Source organism: Diuraphis noxia, unplaced genomic scaffold (assembly GCF_037042655.1).
Source record: "Diuraphis noxia isolate RWA-SAM2 unplaced genomic scaffold, SU_Dnox_SAM2 contig0002, whole genome shotgun sequence".
In the NCBI taxonomy this organism is placed as follows: Eukaryota; Metazoa; Arthropoda; class Insecta; order Hemiptera; family Aphididae; genus Diuraphis; species Diuraphis noxia.
In genome coordinates this window covers 35376837-35395147 of record NW_028301712.1, presented here as the reverse complement: position 1 = coordinate 35395147, position 18311 = coordinate 35376837, and the positions used below count along the sequence as shown (strand labels likewise).

General features: G+C 27.9%; 1 protein-coding gene across 1 annotated transcript; it reads right to left on the bottom strand.

Moving 5' to 3' along the window:
- Positions 1-1875: 1875 nt before the first annotated feature.
- Positions 1876-18121, bottom strand: LOC107170126 (ras-like GTP-binding protein RhoL). Its single transcript, XM_089219902.1, has 5 exons — positions 17802-18121; positions 7086-7259; positions 4584-4698; positions 4167-4284; positions 1876-2690 (listed from the first exon to the last, which is right to left on the bottom strand). The coding sequence occupies exons 2-5, from the start codon at positions 7250-7252 to the stop codon at positions 2476-2478; spliced, it is 615 nt and encodes a 204-aa protein (XP_089076028.1). The 5' UTR covers positions 7253-7259; positions 17802-18121; the 3' UTR covers positions 1876-2475.
- Between the last annotated feature and the right edge of the window lie 190 nt (positions 18122-18311).

Here is an 18311-nt window from a genome sequence, read left to right as displayed (position 1 = left end):
CGTTCAATGTTTTGTTTTGTTTCATAAAGAGTGTCACTCAAACTTACACAGATTTTTTCATTTATAAAATAAATGCAAAATGGATAAGTATCAAAAAAAGTTCTCATACCATTTTTTTTTTGTGCTAGCAAATGATCTCGGTGATTTTTATCAGAAATAGTGGATTAACATAATAAAAACCACTATTCCAACAATTTGTTCGCTTTATTTTCAAGACGAATAATTTTTCTACCTATTTATATCTAGATACCAAGAATATCTAGAGTCTAAACTTTGTTAATCAAGACAAAAAATTAATTTAAAAAAAACCTCGTTTCTAAAGTATAATAATGTTCCATTCAATGATAGGTTTATGAGGTGTTCATAATAGTCGTTACTTTTTCGGTAATGTAGTTATCTTATACAAATAGCTTGAATCTGATTACTCTTATTCGCGTAATTAAATGTTAAATTATCCTCATTTGATTTTGATCTCCCATCAAAACCTTGTTTTTCAATTTATGGTATATTCAATTGACTATATTCTTTTCACAATATTCTCTCTGTTGGCATTGATAAAATTCCAAGTGTCTATACTCCTTGAACTAGTACTACACAATCTCATGGCCATTTCGGTTTATTTTTCGAAAATCACTCGATATTGGTATTTTCTCTTCTCTGTTCAAAATTTAGCTCATTACGTCTGAGGTCTATCCAAAGTCAAGAACTATCATTCTACTCTCTCCCATATAGCTCACTTATTACTTGAGTTTCCAGTCTTTATTCGATGCAATGCTGCAACTTAACAGTTAATAATATTTTACATTGAAAAAAAAAATTATTTGATGCATAAAATATAAAATTTTATTTGAATTGTATTTTGAAGCAGTGGTTACAAGTATAATCCAGTGTCTGAGAAATAATTTCGAAATGATTTCGAACGTATAATGAACACGCAGAGCTAGAGTAGGTACACGCATAAAATAAAAGATTTGCGGCAATTTTTACCTACATTGCAATCTAAAAATCGTAGAATACAAATAATGGTTGAAAATCATTAATGTAACATTAATATGCCATTCAGTTTTAGTGTTATTGAAAAATGACCAACCCAGTGGGTACACATAACAATTATAATTTACACATTTATTATCAAGCTCAAATTGTCTAATATGTATTTAAATAATTTCTTTAATCAGATCAATTAAATAGGTACCGAAAAAAAATATATGAGGATGCAATTCATTTTATAACTATATCTATAATATAGGTGGGGTCATCTTATTATTTTAGTAATAATTACAATTACCTACCTGTCTACTTTCTTGTTTAAAAACTACCAAAAGTGAATCGCTATGGGAAACCATTTATAAATGAAAAGTGTTACTAAAAACGAACTATATACGCATTTTCGTATCGTAATATTTCACAATGACACACGGAAAATTAAACATTAAACCTATAAATTATTGTGTGTGATAAGATTGCGTGGCTATATTTGTTATACCTACGTAGTTGTATCTTACAGGTACGCACGATCTAAGATATATGTTTTACCGTAAATCGTGGTTGTCGGTAATATGTTCTAAAAGATAAATAAAAAGCAGTTATTTTTAATTAATTTGTTTAAAAATTATACGAATCAAAAAATGTTCAATTATTAGATAAAATATATAGATTACCGTTAACTCCTAAAAATTTGGTTGTTACCCGTATTGGAATACACTGACCGATTACAAACAAATATCCTCTTGGAATATTATTATGATCAGTTACATATAAGTTATCACGCAGGATTAAATAATTAGATATTGACTGCTGGAACTCGAGTATCGAATGAGAATCACAAGTTTTTGAAAATCCAATATAATTAATACAAACGCACAAACGCTGTGATATTTTATAAATAGTTTAATAATTAATAACAAATTAATCAAAATCGAAATTGTATAATAATCAAATATTCGTGTCATACTGTGATATATAGTGTGAGATATACTGGATATTATACATAATATATGCACATGACAAAACAAACAAATAATAATAAAAAAACTAATAATAATACATTTTTACATTTATATATAAAAAAAAAAACAATATTTAAGCATACTTTAGTATATATAATAAGCCGACAATATATGGCGACCATTTGTACATAAAATCTTTTTGGTCGTTTTAGCGGCGAGGTCATATTATATGGTAAGGTAGGTAGGTATACGTTTAAACAGTGTTACGTTAATTTATTTTATATTATAATTTGCTATTTACAGGCGATTCACAATCTATGGCACATACTTTGCGTTCCAAAAGTGAGTTTTAATAAATGAAACACCGTATTTAATAACTATTACATTATAATATTGTGTATGTGTAATGCGTGTTACACACTCTGTAGATGAGCTAAAACTTATTGATGGCTGATATAAGGGTGGGACGAGAACTCACGGGTACATGATGATGATGATGATGATGACGACGATTTAGGAGTGCGTACTATTTACAGCACTGGAAGAACGGAAACGCGAAACAGTTTGTTCTTGGCCTTTCGATGGCCGCGCGGACCGATTCCGTGAATATGGTGTCCAGCCCTTCGTTGGTGAGAGCTGAACACTCTAGGTACTTGACGGCTCCGATCTTTTTCATCATTTTCTTGCCCTTTTTCCGAGTTATACAGTCGTTTTGACTCAGTCTTAAATCTGTTTTGGTACCTACAAATGTAATAATTGTTTAATTACGATTATTTGAAATTGTTTACCTACAAAATGTCCAAATAATACTATATAGTATATTTTTTTTTTATTATTATTAATTAAAGGCTTCAAATACAAAGGTTTGTTAGCCTACAATGGTTTACATGTTTAATTTATAAATATATATATATATATTATATATTATAAACGTTATAATATGACAGAAATTAAAATTCCGTATATACGAACTAGATAATAATAGTTTAGAAACATCAATATTTTATAATATAATGTTATAATTATTATAATAATAAAACGCGTAGTTATGATTATAACTCGGAATTCCATAGACTATGAATTGTCGTCGGTGACTCGGGAAAGGTTAAGCTGCAAATAGTTCTAAGAGTTCTAAAAAATATATATATATAAGTGAAACGGACGGCAAGAAAATATTGAAAATAATTAAGACCTATAAGTACATATTTTTTAAATAGGTTTATATTTCACTTACAGATTAATTTTTAGTATAGTTAAACTAAATCAACTATTATGTTGATTACATCACTAACGTTTAATGTTTTATCTACCTATATACTATTATATCTTGTTTTATGAATACAATAACCATGCATATTTAATAAATAAAATATTATCGAATAAACCACCACAAATAAATATATGTATATTTTATATGAGTGTATAGGGCAATTATATCGTTGTGATACACAGGCATTACATTTGGATTATTATTTGTTATGAATGCAATTATTATTTACAAGGTACCATTGTAAAAGATAACCATTATAATGTTATGTTATGCGTGCACAATAGTGGGTACAAATATTACTCTTGTTCAGGCATACATTTGTGAGTTTGTATACGGACTCTGGATGTTCGTTTATTTGTTTTTGAATAATTATTTTAAACCAATGTTAGTAAAATTTAATTTTTTTAATTCGTTTACAGTGAAACCAAATAAATGATTTATGTACTGTTTTATTTTAATCGAACTGTATTGTTTCATCTGTTACACATGTTTAATATTTTTTATTATTTTTATTTTATACATACAAAACGGGCTAATGTCCAGGTAAAAATAATGATATAATGATCAAATTATTAACTAGTGAAATTATATATTCTACAGATTTAATTATTTGTATAAGGTTTTTGAGTGTTTTAGGTACGATATTTGCACTATTTACTAAAAATACTCACTCTACAAGCAATAATAATATAATATTAATAAAATACATCATATTGTTTACTTATAATAAAGATTACATAATATTTGACAAACAGAAATCAACGAAAACTAAATAATTGTTTTTCATCAATTCAATATAGTGTTATTAATAGGTAACCATTATTGTTTGTGTGCTGAATATTTATATATAAATAAATAAAAACAATTTGAAACTCATAGAACATAATATCCCAGCATTCGCTCCCATAACTATGGTACAATGCACGAGATTCGTCATCAAGCCTTACCGATCAATATCACAGGTATTTTCGGACAGTGGTGTTGAATTTCCGGATGCCATTTACTGGCAATGTTTTCGAATGAACTTCGACTACCAACTGAATAGCAAAGTAGAAAACAATCCGTCTGTAATATAATATTGGCATATTACTATAACACATTATACGAATAGTTTTGTCAGTGATTCAACCGGAAACCATGTTTTAAAACTGAGTAGCGTATTAAAATTGTAGAGAATACAATTTCTAGAGTAGTTTACTAATCAGTTAGTTTATTTTAAAATGTTTTTCTGTTATAATTCACTTGAACAACCCATAAGCCATGAGTAATATATAATATGTAAAATTGAAAATAAAATTGCATGCAAATAACAATATATTAAAAATGTATTTCACCATTAAAAAACTAATAACGTTTTAACTTACATTTGGATAAGACAGTGGCCTAAGTCTTTCGTAATCTTCTTGGCCGGCAGTATCCCACAGACACATGTTGTACTCTTGACCATCCATAACTATGTTCTCTGCATAATTGTCGAATCTTAAAATACGTTAAAAATATTTATATTTATTATTAGCTGTAAACACATGTTTTTTTTTAAAACACTTGATCTAATTCTTTCTCGGTTAAACATACGACTACGATTAAAAATCCATCTATATTGTCAAGTAAATATATTTCATATAGATGTATATTCTAAATATATATAACATTAACATGTGTTTATAAATTAAATTTCTTAATTAAATTCTTATAATATAAACAAACAGAAAAAAGCATTATTATGGATAAACGTTATAACTTATAAGTGTAAAACCAAATGGATAATATGTCTATAAAAAACATTAATATGTATTATAATTTAATATATAAGTACATCGGACATTGATCACATAATTCCTGCCACGCATGAGTGTTATAATCAAAATAATTTAACTGTAGGTACTAAGGTACCTATAATATAATACAATGAATATTATATATTATTTTTCTACCATTTTTAGACTTTAGCCAATAGTTATGTGATGAAATGGTGTATGTACCTAGCATATACGTACAAAATTAAATGTATTCATATTTGTAAATTATTGATGTACCTACCTACAGTAATTTAATAATAACGGCCATCATCAATTTTAAATATTTGATAAAATGTAGCAAACAATTAAATTTATAAATAAATTAAACAGATTATAGGTTAAAAACAAAAACAAATTTTAAATTGATTAATTCAACTACAATTTATATAATTTATACACATAAGTAGCACAACATATAAATCAAATGCATACAAAATATATATTCTATACTTAGGACTTAATGTTTTTATAATTGATTTATTTGAATTGTAATATTAGAATTTTTAAAAATGAATTCTAATATTTGTATCTATAGTACTATTTCAGTTATATCAAAAAATAAGAAAATATAAACAAAGGAAATGTAATTCAACATTGACATATTTTTGACACCCTAAATATCCAATTACATATGATTATTTATATTCTCTAATTTGACAATAATTATAAAAACTTTAAATGTTGATAAATAGGTCGCTTCATAGTTAACATTTAAATGAGAAGAACCTTCTCGAGTATTATTTGGTCACACATAATATGACTCATTTCTAACATACTTTCTCTATTACCGACCTACGTATTTTAATTATTGTGTTTCGTGAACACTTATTTCTTATGTCATATGAAAATCAGAATAATGCTTTGCGCCATTTATTTATATCTAAAAAATAGTATTTCGTATGATTATATTTAATAAGTCTTTCGTTAACATAAAACAGATTACAAAATAATACTAAAGGAGTTATTTGTTATGCTCACTAGGCAGATGTATTTAAATTTGAAAATAGTAATAAATAAATAATATAGTTACTTTATAGAGAACAGACTATGCATTTTTTTTTATTCTTTTTATTTACTACTTCTATTCTTATAGTTAAATTTTTCAAACTAGTTAAAAAGTCACAAAACGTAGGTAATTATTAATAAAAAACATAGAACCTAATGCTCTTAGCATTATCTGACCGATAGATGAAAATGTATGATACTATTAAGTATTGAGTATCATTAAATATTCAAAAAAAATTCTACGTAGGTATTCTACATTTCTTAGAATTTTTTATGATAGATAATATTGAATACTATTTAGTTGGACAAGTTGGACAGTTTGGAAATATTATGAGAAATTCTAGGGATTGGTTTTCAGTAAAATAAGTGAAAGTTTACATTGTAGGCATTACTTTATTTATACAAACAATACAATAATATTAATAATTTTGAGCTAAAATATAATGTAAAAATAAATAAATAAATCACAAGTCTGATTTATAAAAAAAAAAATGAGTTTTTTAATGTAAATTCATATATTTCCGATTAACAAGTAATCAACAGGATGCAACTCAAATGTGGGATTGTATTTTGATATCGCTATTAGTGAAATGGCGGCTAAACTGTTTATTTTTTTTCATAAATATTAGTAAATATAATGATATGGTTATCAGTATTAAACAAAGTTTAGATTACAATAGTACTCGTAAATACGTCTAAATTATAAATCATTATTATACCATAAACATAGGATTAGTTACTCTAGCATTTCAAAACAACAAATTATTTTAACTAGGTATCCAGTGCATCTATAATATTAAATAAAATATTAAAAAATCAACATTATTATGAGTCATATAACTCATAATAATATTATGAACATAGACATAATCTTATGAACAACTGCAATTGACTACTAACCACTGATAAAAAAAAAAAAAAAAAAAAAAACTATATAAACTAATAACTTATCAACGTGTAGGTGCCTATACATACTGTACCCATCTACTAAAACTGCATGATAATGGCCTTGCTTGTTTTTAGATTTACAGTTATCTAATGAAACGGTTGGTTTTTACTTACACGGTAGGCACGTATTCGGTAGGAAACTGCTTGGTCGTGTAGGTAATGAGCATGCAAGTTTTTCCAACCATTCCGTCGCCAACTGCGGTTATCTTCAACGGCCTCAACTTGCCGCATTTCTTGGACGATCTTATGGTGTCGCTGTATTGAGATTCGGCTCCCATCATTAAACACCTGCGAATCAACGTACGCATTACAACAATATAGTTCACATTGGAAACATTTGGCCACCGCCGACGGATGTGGATCCGCGGACAAATAACACAAAAAGGAAAAGAAAAAAGTAAGCAGGAAGACGATCTCCGTTAAAATCTACATCAATATGAGCCATGCGCGTCCAAAGGGCGCATCTTCAGCTGCCCCCGATCGCACGGGAAAAGGATTTCTATTATTTATTATACACCCTCCCGTTTCCGGTTATGATCTCGTACACGTGCAACACGTGAGTATATACACCGGGAGCTCTCACGTTCCCGTCGGTGTCTGTTCGTGTGCGTATGTGTGTGTGTGTGTATAGACTGAGTGCGCGAGTGGTAAGATATGAAACGAAATTATTCAAAAGAAACCTCAACTTCCATTACGGGTTTAATTTGTATTTCACTCGGTGCATCGGGTCTCGTGATAAATGTGATATAATATATGATTGAGTGCGTGTGTGTGTCTGCGATGCGTTCCCAACGAAATCAAGTAAAAACAAATGTAAACATACGGCGCATTTTAATATTCAAGTCTGCTGTTTCCCAACCCATACGTGATTAAGGGAAAGGAAGTGTGCTATATTAAACGTGACTATACAGGGTGTCTCTCTGTCCGATGGTTCCTGCGAGTACTTACGCACACCCGTGAGCCACATCTGTTTAATATAATATTATGTATTATTTAATCAGAAACTTAATTTCTTGGATCTTTTAAAACTGTTGAACCCTCTACAACGGAAATCCTAGTAAATCGTTTTGAAAATATTTAATTTGATGTGCATTGTACAATGATCTCGGCAGTGACAGGGTTATGGTTTTATTTTATTTTATATTTTTTTTTTTTTTTTTTTTTTTTGGGGGGGGGGCTAAATTAAAATCATTTTTATATTTATAGGTTAATTAATAGGCGACGATAATAATAGACAACAGAGGTCTCTCCCGGGGGCCTGGAAGAGACAGGCATAAATATAATATAATATTATGTTATACCTACTTAATGTTCAATTTTAATAGTTGATAATTTTTTTGTATAATTATTTAAAGTCAATTGTCAATATACCAAATATAATTATCAAAATGTTTGGGGCTAGCCATTTATGGGGGGGGGGGGGCTAAAACCCGTTAGCGACTAACGGTTAGCCACCTCCTTGGGTGCGCCCTTGAAGTATTGCACATCCAAAAAAAAAAAACTAATATTATATATTGATATACCTATATAAATTCTTTTAAATTGTATTAAATAATTGTTTACAAATTTGGATTGTTCACCAATTATTTACAAATTATCACCTTTTATTCAGTTTAACACGGTTGTTGTTTAAAATTTCTGATAATGATTTAGTAACGTTATCAGCTGATAATCGAAAATAAATAATAAACGAATGAGAGTAAAAATAAATTATAATGGCGATGCCGACGGGCAACGGGCCGGTCACGTTGAAAATTATTCGCTGAAAACAAGTTATAATTATAATTCCGTTATAACGTGGGTTACGTGTTTCGATTTGTTTTAATTTTTATACTTTACAAATTTGCACTACTACACAACTAGGTATAAAATGTATAATACACATCGATACCGTTCGGTCGCGGACAACCACCCGGTTGTTTGGCTTTCGAAAAAAACCCAATCCAACTGTTATATTATTTTCATAATATTCTGAATTTATATTTTTATATTTTGAAATATAGAAAATAAATAGAAAATAAATGAAAAATAATCTAAATAACACTACAGATACTTAGTTGTATTATTATGATTTATGTTTTCAATTTTTCTTGAGTTTAGGAACTTGTGCACATATACACGAGTCGCCACTGGATCACGGCGATTGGTCTCAGGTTTTTAACTAACGCAAAATAAACTGCGAATAATAACTAGTAAAATTTTTCCGAAATCGTATTTCAAAAATAATAAAAAATTATGGAAAATTTCGTAATTATGTATACTGGGATAAACACGATTAGATAGACACCCTGTATGCTAGAGTATATAGGGAATCTGGGGGTGACTTATGTCGGAGCCGGAAAGATGTGCTGATCGTAATATTAATCCAAGCCCGGCATATGCGGTTGCCGATGGATCATGATACAGGTGACGGCACATGTCGTGAATATAAACGTGCACAACTGAGAGGTCATCATACGTGCCATAAGCACATAAACCGCAGACAAGAGCGACGTCACCGCCAAGTAATTATAATTAATAACTACGAGTTCTGTAGTCTTGGTAAGCTTCTATCGTCGTACTTTAAAATATCTACAGCCAGTCTACATTTTAAGAGGTCGTAGTATAAGTAAACTATTTGAATATATTACACCACCAGTTTTAGGATCGAATCATTAATTTTTTTTATGAAATGTACTTGCATAAAACTTATAATACTTCCATTTATAAATGGGTGCGAAATTAATAACACGACACTGTAAGTCTGACGAGGAGATGTAATGGAAATACGACATGACCTCCACGAGTCCACGCAGTACCTACCCATGACAAATAAAAAGTTTGACAATTATTGTCAAACTAATTGATGCAAAGCGTTTCGATTTTCAATCGAAAAATAACTCAATATCTGTCCACTGATGTGGTGTACCTATTCTAAGAATAGGAGGAATAATCCCGAAAGAGAAACCTAAATGAAAAAACTACTGACACTTATATCATGTCATGTTCACAAATATAAAACAATAATATCAATTTAACAAATTAGAGTATTTTGTAATTGTAGTGTGTTTATCATATTATGTACTACGTAGTACATTTGAAACAAATCGCACTGCACAATGCACACAGGAAACATAATGTCAGATACTAAATGTATGTGCACCACACGAACACTATGCGTAAAATATATAACAGTCGTCATATCTATATTTTATATAAGTAACTATACCAATGATTAATGTACGTAAATAGATCAGACATCACTAATGTGCACTTAATAAAATGGACGGAAGATTATTTAAAAGAGGAGTAGGTATATAAGCACTCTACTGTACAAAGAAATCGAGTTTATTTCATGCACTGTAATGTACAACGTTTTAAATTTGAATTTAATAATAAATAATTCTTGTATTTATGTAAAACAGATTTTCAGCGAAGACGGTCAAACTTTTCGGTAACCAAGATGAATTAATGATAATAGGAAAATGTTAACAAATTTTCATATTTTTTTCAACGATTGTTTAAGTGATGAACATTTTAAATTTTGATTTCTTATAAACATAAACTAAATTCAATTTTGTACAATAAATCTCCGTCAAAGTTTAGGTTTAAAGCAGAAATATTGGGTACATTGTGTATGATATTATGATGGAATGCGAACATTCATACCCAAAAAAAACTTTAACGAACAATCGTAATGCAATTTGAAACCGTTCTACACGGAGGTGGGGTGTGGTACTCTATATATTATGAGGTCGACCGTCGTACCTACCTACTATGAAATACGAGGATTTTATGGTTGCCGTCTGCAGCGAGTGCGTATATAATATAATAATAATATAGTATCAGTATGGTTATATAGTTTGTCGTTTATGTGTGTCAATTAAAGGCGATTGCCCCTTGTCAATGAATTAAATGCCCATTGCATCACCGAACGCCAAATATTTAAAAATAATAATAACAAAACGAAAACGCCTCTACTGCACGTGGTCCGCGTTCAACGGTTGGTAATACAATAATAAGAAAATTACAGTCTTGCAAACGGAAGAGACCGAACACGAAAGAAAATATTAAAACGCACAATTATTGCAATAGTATAATATCGTTCACTGACAATATTATTATTCATATTATTAGGCGGAGGAGTGAGTTACTAATTTTTTTTTCCGACAAATTATAAATTCACCAAACCAAGGTCGAATGCCTCTATATTCGCGTATTATAGTATCTAATACATAATATTATTTTAGCACACGGTGACAAAGATATACCTGCAGCGTATCGTATACATGTGTCTTTGTTCTACAACAACGGCATTGATTAGATAATTTACGACTTTTTTCGTGCTATCCGTACGTACGGTGCCAATGTCTCTCGATATAAATCTATAAAAATAATAATAATAAACGAAAAATTATGATGTATTGTTCTCGACGCGTTTGTCAGTTATATTCTCGTACCTAACAGCGTTACTAATCATAATAATAATAATTTTATTATTATTATTCCTCATAAATATTTACGAATAGACACGGCGACGTGATATTTTCATAACGCTCAGAGTTCAAATGGAATCGCAAGAAAAATTTTTCAGAGATAATAATATAAATAAATCAGTGCCAAATGTACATATATTTTTTTATTCAAGTAGGTTTTCAAATAGTTTTTCACAATATTACATAATAATACAAAATATTATTCACCCGTCAGGCGTCAATAACTGTATAAGTACAGCTAACTCTTGCATACCAAAATGAATAAATATACATATAGGGTGATTCACCAACCATGCTCACCTCCCCCCAACATATTTGTAAATACTTAGATCTTAGATTTTAATATATTTTAGTGTGTCCTGATCCTTGACTCTGAGACAATACTATATAAGCTTATTTTTTGAAATTATAATTACCCTTTTAATGCAATTCATTTTTAAGCACGTGTTTTTTTCTAATGAAAATTTAAACGAAGTATCGTGTGATTTATTAAACTTAACGCACCAAATATATTCCGTATAACCGTATTTAATAATAGTATACCAAACATAAATATATGTAATATTTTAGTCTAGTTTATTTTGTTATAGGTATTCGTGGACAAATAATTACAATTTTAAAATGTTAATATATTAGTCACTTATCAGCTATGTACCCAAATAATTTCAAATTTCAAACAATCATACCCATTATCAATAAACGATCTTTTTTTTAATGTTTTTATCGTTCAGCATTATAGACTAGGTCTATCGAGTTTATCCATACATTTTTTTTAGGGAATGCTGTGAATATTCAAGCCATGTTTTTTGAAATTTTTTTAGGGGGATTTCTTGAACGATATGTTTAATATTTTGTACTAAGTTTCCAATGTCATATCGAGTGCTTTCTGCCATTCACTATTTGAAAAGTATTTCATTATTTAAAACGTGTTCTCATTCCTTGTTTTCCAAGGTGCTTAGTGATTTCTAGCTGGCGTACGAATAAATATGTTATTGATAAAGGTTCTGAAAATTTGGACTATCTTATGGTTTCATTCTTTCATTCTTTCTCCAGATCTAATGATTGTATTATATTGTCTAGTATACTAGTAGGTCTTCTAGACTTAAATCTAGATTGGGATAAGTTGTCTAGTACTTGATGTATCGGATTCATTCAAGATTCGGTCGAACAATTTATCTATTGGTAATTGCTATTATTAAATAGTCTTAAACCTATTACCGTGGAAAATAATTGATTATTCTTAGAACATTAAACTCGGAAGGATACTCACTCAAATCTCTACTTTAATGTATAAAAAATAATATGTTGTGCGTCTAAGGAAACTTCTTTTAAATGGTATAAAAATCTAATTATTTTGAAAATTTGGGCTTATTTTGTATACTTAAAATATAGAAAATTAGTATTTGAATTAATTCCTCGATTAATTCAATATTGAAGGAAAATATAGAGGTATAAGCATTAGGTAATTTAGTATTTACTTAGCAAAACACCCTGTATATAGCAGGTACATAATACGTTACGATATTATGTCAATAATGTTTACCACGAATGTACATTTTCCGTACTTTATTATATGAGCGCGCGCTGCAAAATAAACGTAGAGTACCTATATATATATAATAACGTGTATATAATATATATTATAACGTGTATATAATATTGCGAGTATGAAAACTCTCTAAATTGTTAAAGAAAAAAAAAACGGAAAAAATTTAATAACGATTGCCAGAGTAGAATGTTTTCCCCACTTGAATATTATATGCGAAACTACATCAAAAAGAAGGAGAACGCTTTGAAAGGATTTTGTTTTACAAAGACTAATGGTTTTACGAGGGTATACTTATTCCATTTGGTCCGGTGTGTAATTATCCCTTAGTGACGTAGGAGCTAGACGGCCCCGATATTTTAGTCTTCCCGCCGAGAATCCAATACTCATAGTCTTAGGCTCACTGTGTTACGTTCACACGTGTATAATGTATAGTAGGGATCATAAATGAGTAACAGCAGTATTATGTTAAATTCTAGTTACCGATAGGTAATTTATTATTAATTATTATTCATTGCGGAATTCGTGGAAAAAATCAGAGTCTGTGATTTTAATTTTAACATGCTAAACACGAATAGGCAACATTCTTCTACTAAACATTAGCAATATTATTGTTACTATACAGTATTACATTATTAGATGAACACTATAACTGGATCACCATTAGTCACTATTAAAACCAGAGTTCGCAAAAATATTTAACTATCAATTTTAACTTAAATTACACACTTCCTAACTATATTACATACTACCTATATAATTTTATGTAATTAAATTTTTTTCAGAATAATTTAAAAAGTACCTTATACTTTTAACCACCAAAGTATTGAGTATTGACTAGATTTAATTTGCCATAAGAAGCCAACGTCAAAATTAAAGATGGAAATATCACTCCACTCAGAATTTAAAATAAAATGCATATTGCAATATTATATATTATATTCCACAAGAAATAGATACCTACTTAATAACAAAATATAATATTACATTGACTTTTATTTTTGTTTCACTTATTAATCACATAAAGATACAAAGAAAAATACTATTTACACAGTAAAATCAGTTAGTCAACATTTTTTTTTTTTCAACTAACGTTACATTAATAGCAGACTTCTGTTACTGCTACTGCAACTAAACAAGCCATTTCAACAATTCCAAATTTAAAACAGATGCAACGCGCGACGTTATTACTTTTTTTTCTTTCAACTAAATAATACGATATTCACATTTAACTCTGAATACAAAAAGTACAAGCAAAGTATTTTATTCCACATATTTTGTATACCACAGTACAGCACTTCAATTCATTACAAAGTCTGTAATAATATAATTTATAAATATGAAGATTTCTTTTCATTTTTCAAAGTTATTAAGTTTTGGATGCTATATTGTACTTATTATAAAGCCATCAAAATAAAAAACAAATCTGAACGACTTTTCTCCTTCAAATACATTTATTAATTTACCAAAAAACAAACAATTGCAAAAATGGAAATATTTTAACAAGTCTAATTAATAATTGTTAATAGATGGTAAATTATGGAACTCATTTTTATAATATTAAAATTATAAAAAATTAAGTACTTAAAATAATTTACAAAATATTTCAAAAATTAGGCAATTATAATTATTAATTCAAATTACAAATATATTAAATACAAAACCGTAAAAAAGATAGATTTTTAAATGTAATATATATTTATAATATTAATATACTTAATAGGATATAGGTATATACTACAAATTCATAAGCTCAAAATATAAATAGGTACTGCTTTAAATTTAACTTTGACTATTAAAATTTAAAAGAGTAATATTATGTTTTACATCGCAATTTCTTTAATTTAAATTAAAAAAATCGATAAATTAAAATGTTAGTATTTAGTACATAGACGCATGGTTGAATATCAGAATATACTTATACTAGCCGACCTTATATAAATACTTTTTAAATTATAAATAATGAAATCCAAATAAAATTACAACATAATATACCTAATATATGAATCCGAAGCGTGAAGAATTTATATTAACTGTACCAATATCAATGCTGATGAGTGTTGAATAAAATTATATGATTATGTTGGTGAAATTAAAAATGACAACCCAACTACACATCACAGATATTATTCGATTGATGCTTTTTTTTTTTTAATATTTTTTAAAACTTGGTCGAGAACAGCACAAAATTCAATATTAATTATTAGGTCCCAATACAGCTTAAAGTTACAAATCTGACGTGGTTTTGCAGGACGATTCGAGGGGGTTTAGTATAACATCGTGGAATCCGCAACTCTAAACCATATTGAATGATTATGGGCGTACGTGTGGATATAATTTACTAAACTAGCAAATGATAACGAATGACAGATATCGATTGGTTCAGATGATAAATCATCCAGAAGATACGGATTTGTATCATTGTGATTATGCGGCATTCGGCTACATAGATGTATAAAACACTTTAAAATTAGAACAAAATGGTTTAAATTTTGTAATTGCATTTTATTTTTCGACAATTATAGTTAACATCAAAGTGAATAACAACTACGCTAAGCTTATACGAACACACACGATGCGTGTTCAACAATACTGACTCAAAAATTTAAAAAAATTTATTTTCTATTCCACTGCATATTATAACGAATAAATATTATAGTCTGTACAGAACATAATATAATCTAAATATAGCGTTGTGATTATAAGATACTTTTACCTAAATATTGGTCAAGCATGAATTGAACCAGATAAGAAATTTCAATTTTAATATCCAATAATTCACTCAACAACCACTATAATCATTTAAAATAAAAATGATTTAAATATAGGTAAGCATTCATTTTTATATTATAACATTTTTAGTAATAATAAAAAATACTATTGCTTCATAAATTGAAAAATACTATCAGATTTTAATTTCTTAAAAGCTGTGTAAAATAACAATTATATACTAACTCCTTCAAATAATTGATTCAAAATAACAAAAACAGCCAATTCTTACAAATGCATACCTATAATAGAAATATATAATTCATAACCTGATTGCCTTCGATTTTATATTGTACCGCTAATAGGTTATTAAATATATTTTCAGCCATACAATCATTGACAACGAATAAATTAATATTATTTTATTTACACGAAACTAATGTAGGTTAAAAAATGTTTTTCGTTAAAACAATTTTATATAGATCTGGGAATTCTCATTTCTAAAAAATAGACAGATAATATTTTACGAAATATTTGTGTGACTATTATCTATTATTCTATATTATAAATACTTTTATCAATAATATTGAAAATAAAATATGGTATTTATAAGTTTAAGACAAATGCTATTATTCATAATGCACCATACCTAATATATATTAGGTAGATACGTAATAACTAATAAGGTAATTATTTAATATCAAGATCGTTTTGGTCGATTTATATTACGGGTTCCCTTCGAGTGAATTTGGGGTATTTGTTATTTTTTTTTTTAATAAAATATTGCCTATTTTATATTAAAGTAAAATGTTGACATACCGTACTTGTCATTTTTAAAATTCAAAACATAAAATATGTAAAATAATAATATATAAAATCGATAACATTTTTGAAGACGTCTAAGAATCTTTTTAATGTTAAAAATAAACGCACTATCATTAATTTCTAGTTCTCATTAATTGATGAAATTATTATTCATTTTATTCAACCTACATAAAAATGTTCTTCTGTACTACAAACTAAAGACCGAAGACGGATATTGAAATTAAATTGTCAACTGTCAGTGTAACAAAATTATATATTAATATTATATTATTGTGTTATTGTGGAAATGATATTTAACATAAAACATAAGTTTTACCTACAAAGTGCAATATATTTTAAAATTCTTGAAATAGGTACCTTTAATTCAAAATATTATTGTTGAACTATTTCAATAGGTTCGTCTATTTTTGTATATAACTGACAACCAAACGTTAAACAGCTAATACATTTTAGTGACTGTTTTTTAAAGTAGTAGATACAAATTTGAAGTTCATTATTGAAATTTTATGAAATCATTATTATTATTTTTGATGTTATTTTAATAATCTTTGAATTCACTACAAATTTATGATTACCTATTATCGTTTTGAAGTACATAGTCGTCATTGCAGAGTGATTACTGTCGCTTGTCAACATTACATAAATATCGAGATAAATATTGAATACCTGAAGTCTTAGAATACTAGGTACTGTTTAAGTGCAAATAAAAAAATAAATAGTAAAATATACAACATCGAGAATATTAATGATATCTTACTAAATTATAATTTAGCTAAAATGAATTCAAATTATAACAGACTAATTAAACAATGTATAGATAAGTATACAAATGAAACTACCTGTTTTCTTTTGAATTACTAACATTAATATTTCTATACAGCAATAGAACTACAGCAAAAAGAACACACTATGCACTATGTATATCGTAACATTTATTGATTATTAGCCATTGTCTCAGTTTCATACATTTAAAAATCATATTTGATTTTATCTAACAAAATGATCGTTTATCGAAGTTTCGAGTTTTTATCAAAATAGGTACTTCTAAAAATACCAGTTTATCGAGGTTTTTTCATATTTCATAATCATAATTATTTTGGTACTTTTACATAAATAAAATTAATATGAAGTTTCAGTAAATACAAATATTAAATAATAAATGGATCAAAGAATGTTTTATTAAAAATGAAAAATAATATTTCATCTTACATATTAATAAGTTATAACTATATATTCTAACATTCAGTAATATAATTAAAAGCTTAAAATAAGTACCTTATATGTTATGTGTCCAATAAGTTTGAAACTTATACAACCACCATTTAAGTAAAGTGAATTTTACCAATTTTGCTCGAACAGCATTTATTCAAGTAGTGGACGACTATCACGACAAGATTTTAAATATTTTAAAAACATTCATAAAAAGTTATAAAATAAATAAATAAATGATAATTGGGCAAATGATTAAGTAAAATACAATTTGAAAAAAAAAATACCGTAACGATATGAATCACGGAAAATTAAAGTTTTGCAATTAAAATCTAACAGTTCTATCACTTAAGATTTGAAAACAACGACGAGTCACCAGCACGTTTCAGATGAACTACTCAGTACTCACTAGTCACACGACTCACACGGTACACAAATACACAATACATCCCGTAACGCCCTTGAATGCATGTAGCTGTCGCAGCAACAACACATGTTGAGTGGTTACCAAACGAACCAGTTTGACGCGTCATCAGAAGGCAGGATCTTGCAACAATATTGGAAACCAATTTAAGC

What these genes read in the sequence shown, in the direction of transcription:
- LOC107170126 (XM_089219902.1), bottom strand. Translation starts at nt 7,252, where the DNA reads ATGATGGGAGCCGAATCTCAATACAGCGACACCATAAGATCGTCCAAG. An exon ending in ACCGAATACGTGCCTACCGT is followed by an intron (nt 4,699 to 7,085) that starts GTAAGTAAAAAC and finishes ACGTATTTTAAG; the next exon opens with ATTCGACAATTATGCAGAGA. An exon ending in AATACCTGTGATATTGATCG is followed by an intron (nt 2,691 to 4,166) that starts GTAAGGCTTGAT and finishes TTACATTTGTAG; the next exon opens with GTACCAAAACAGATTTAAGA.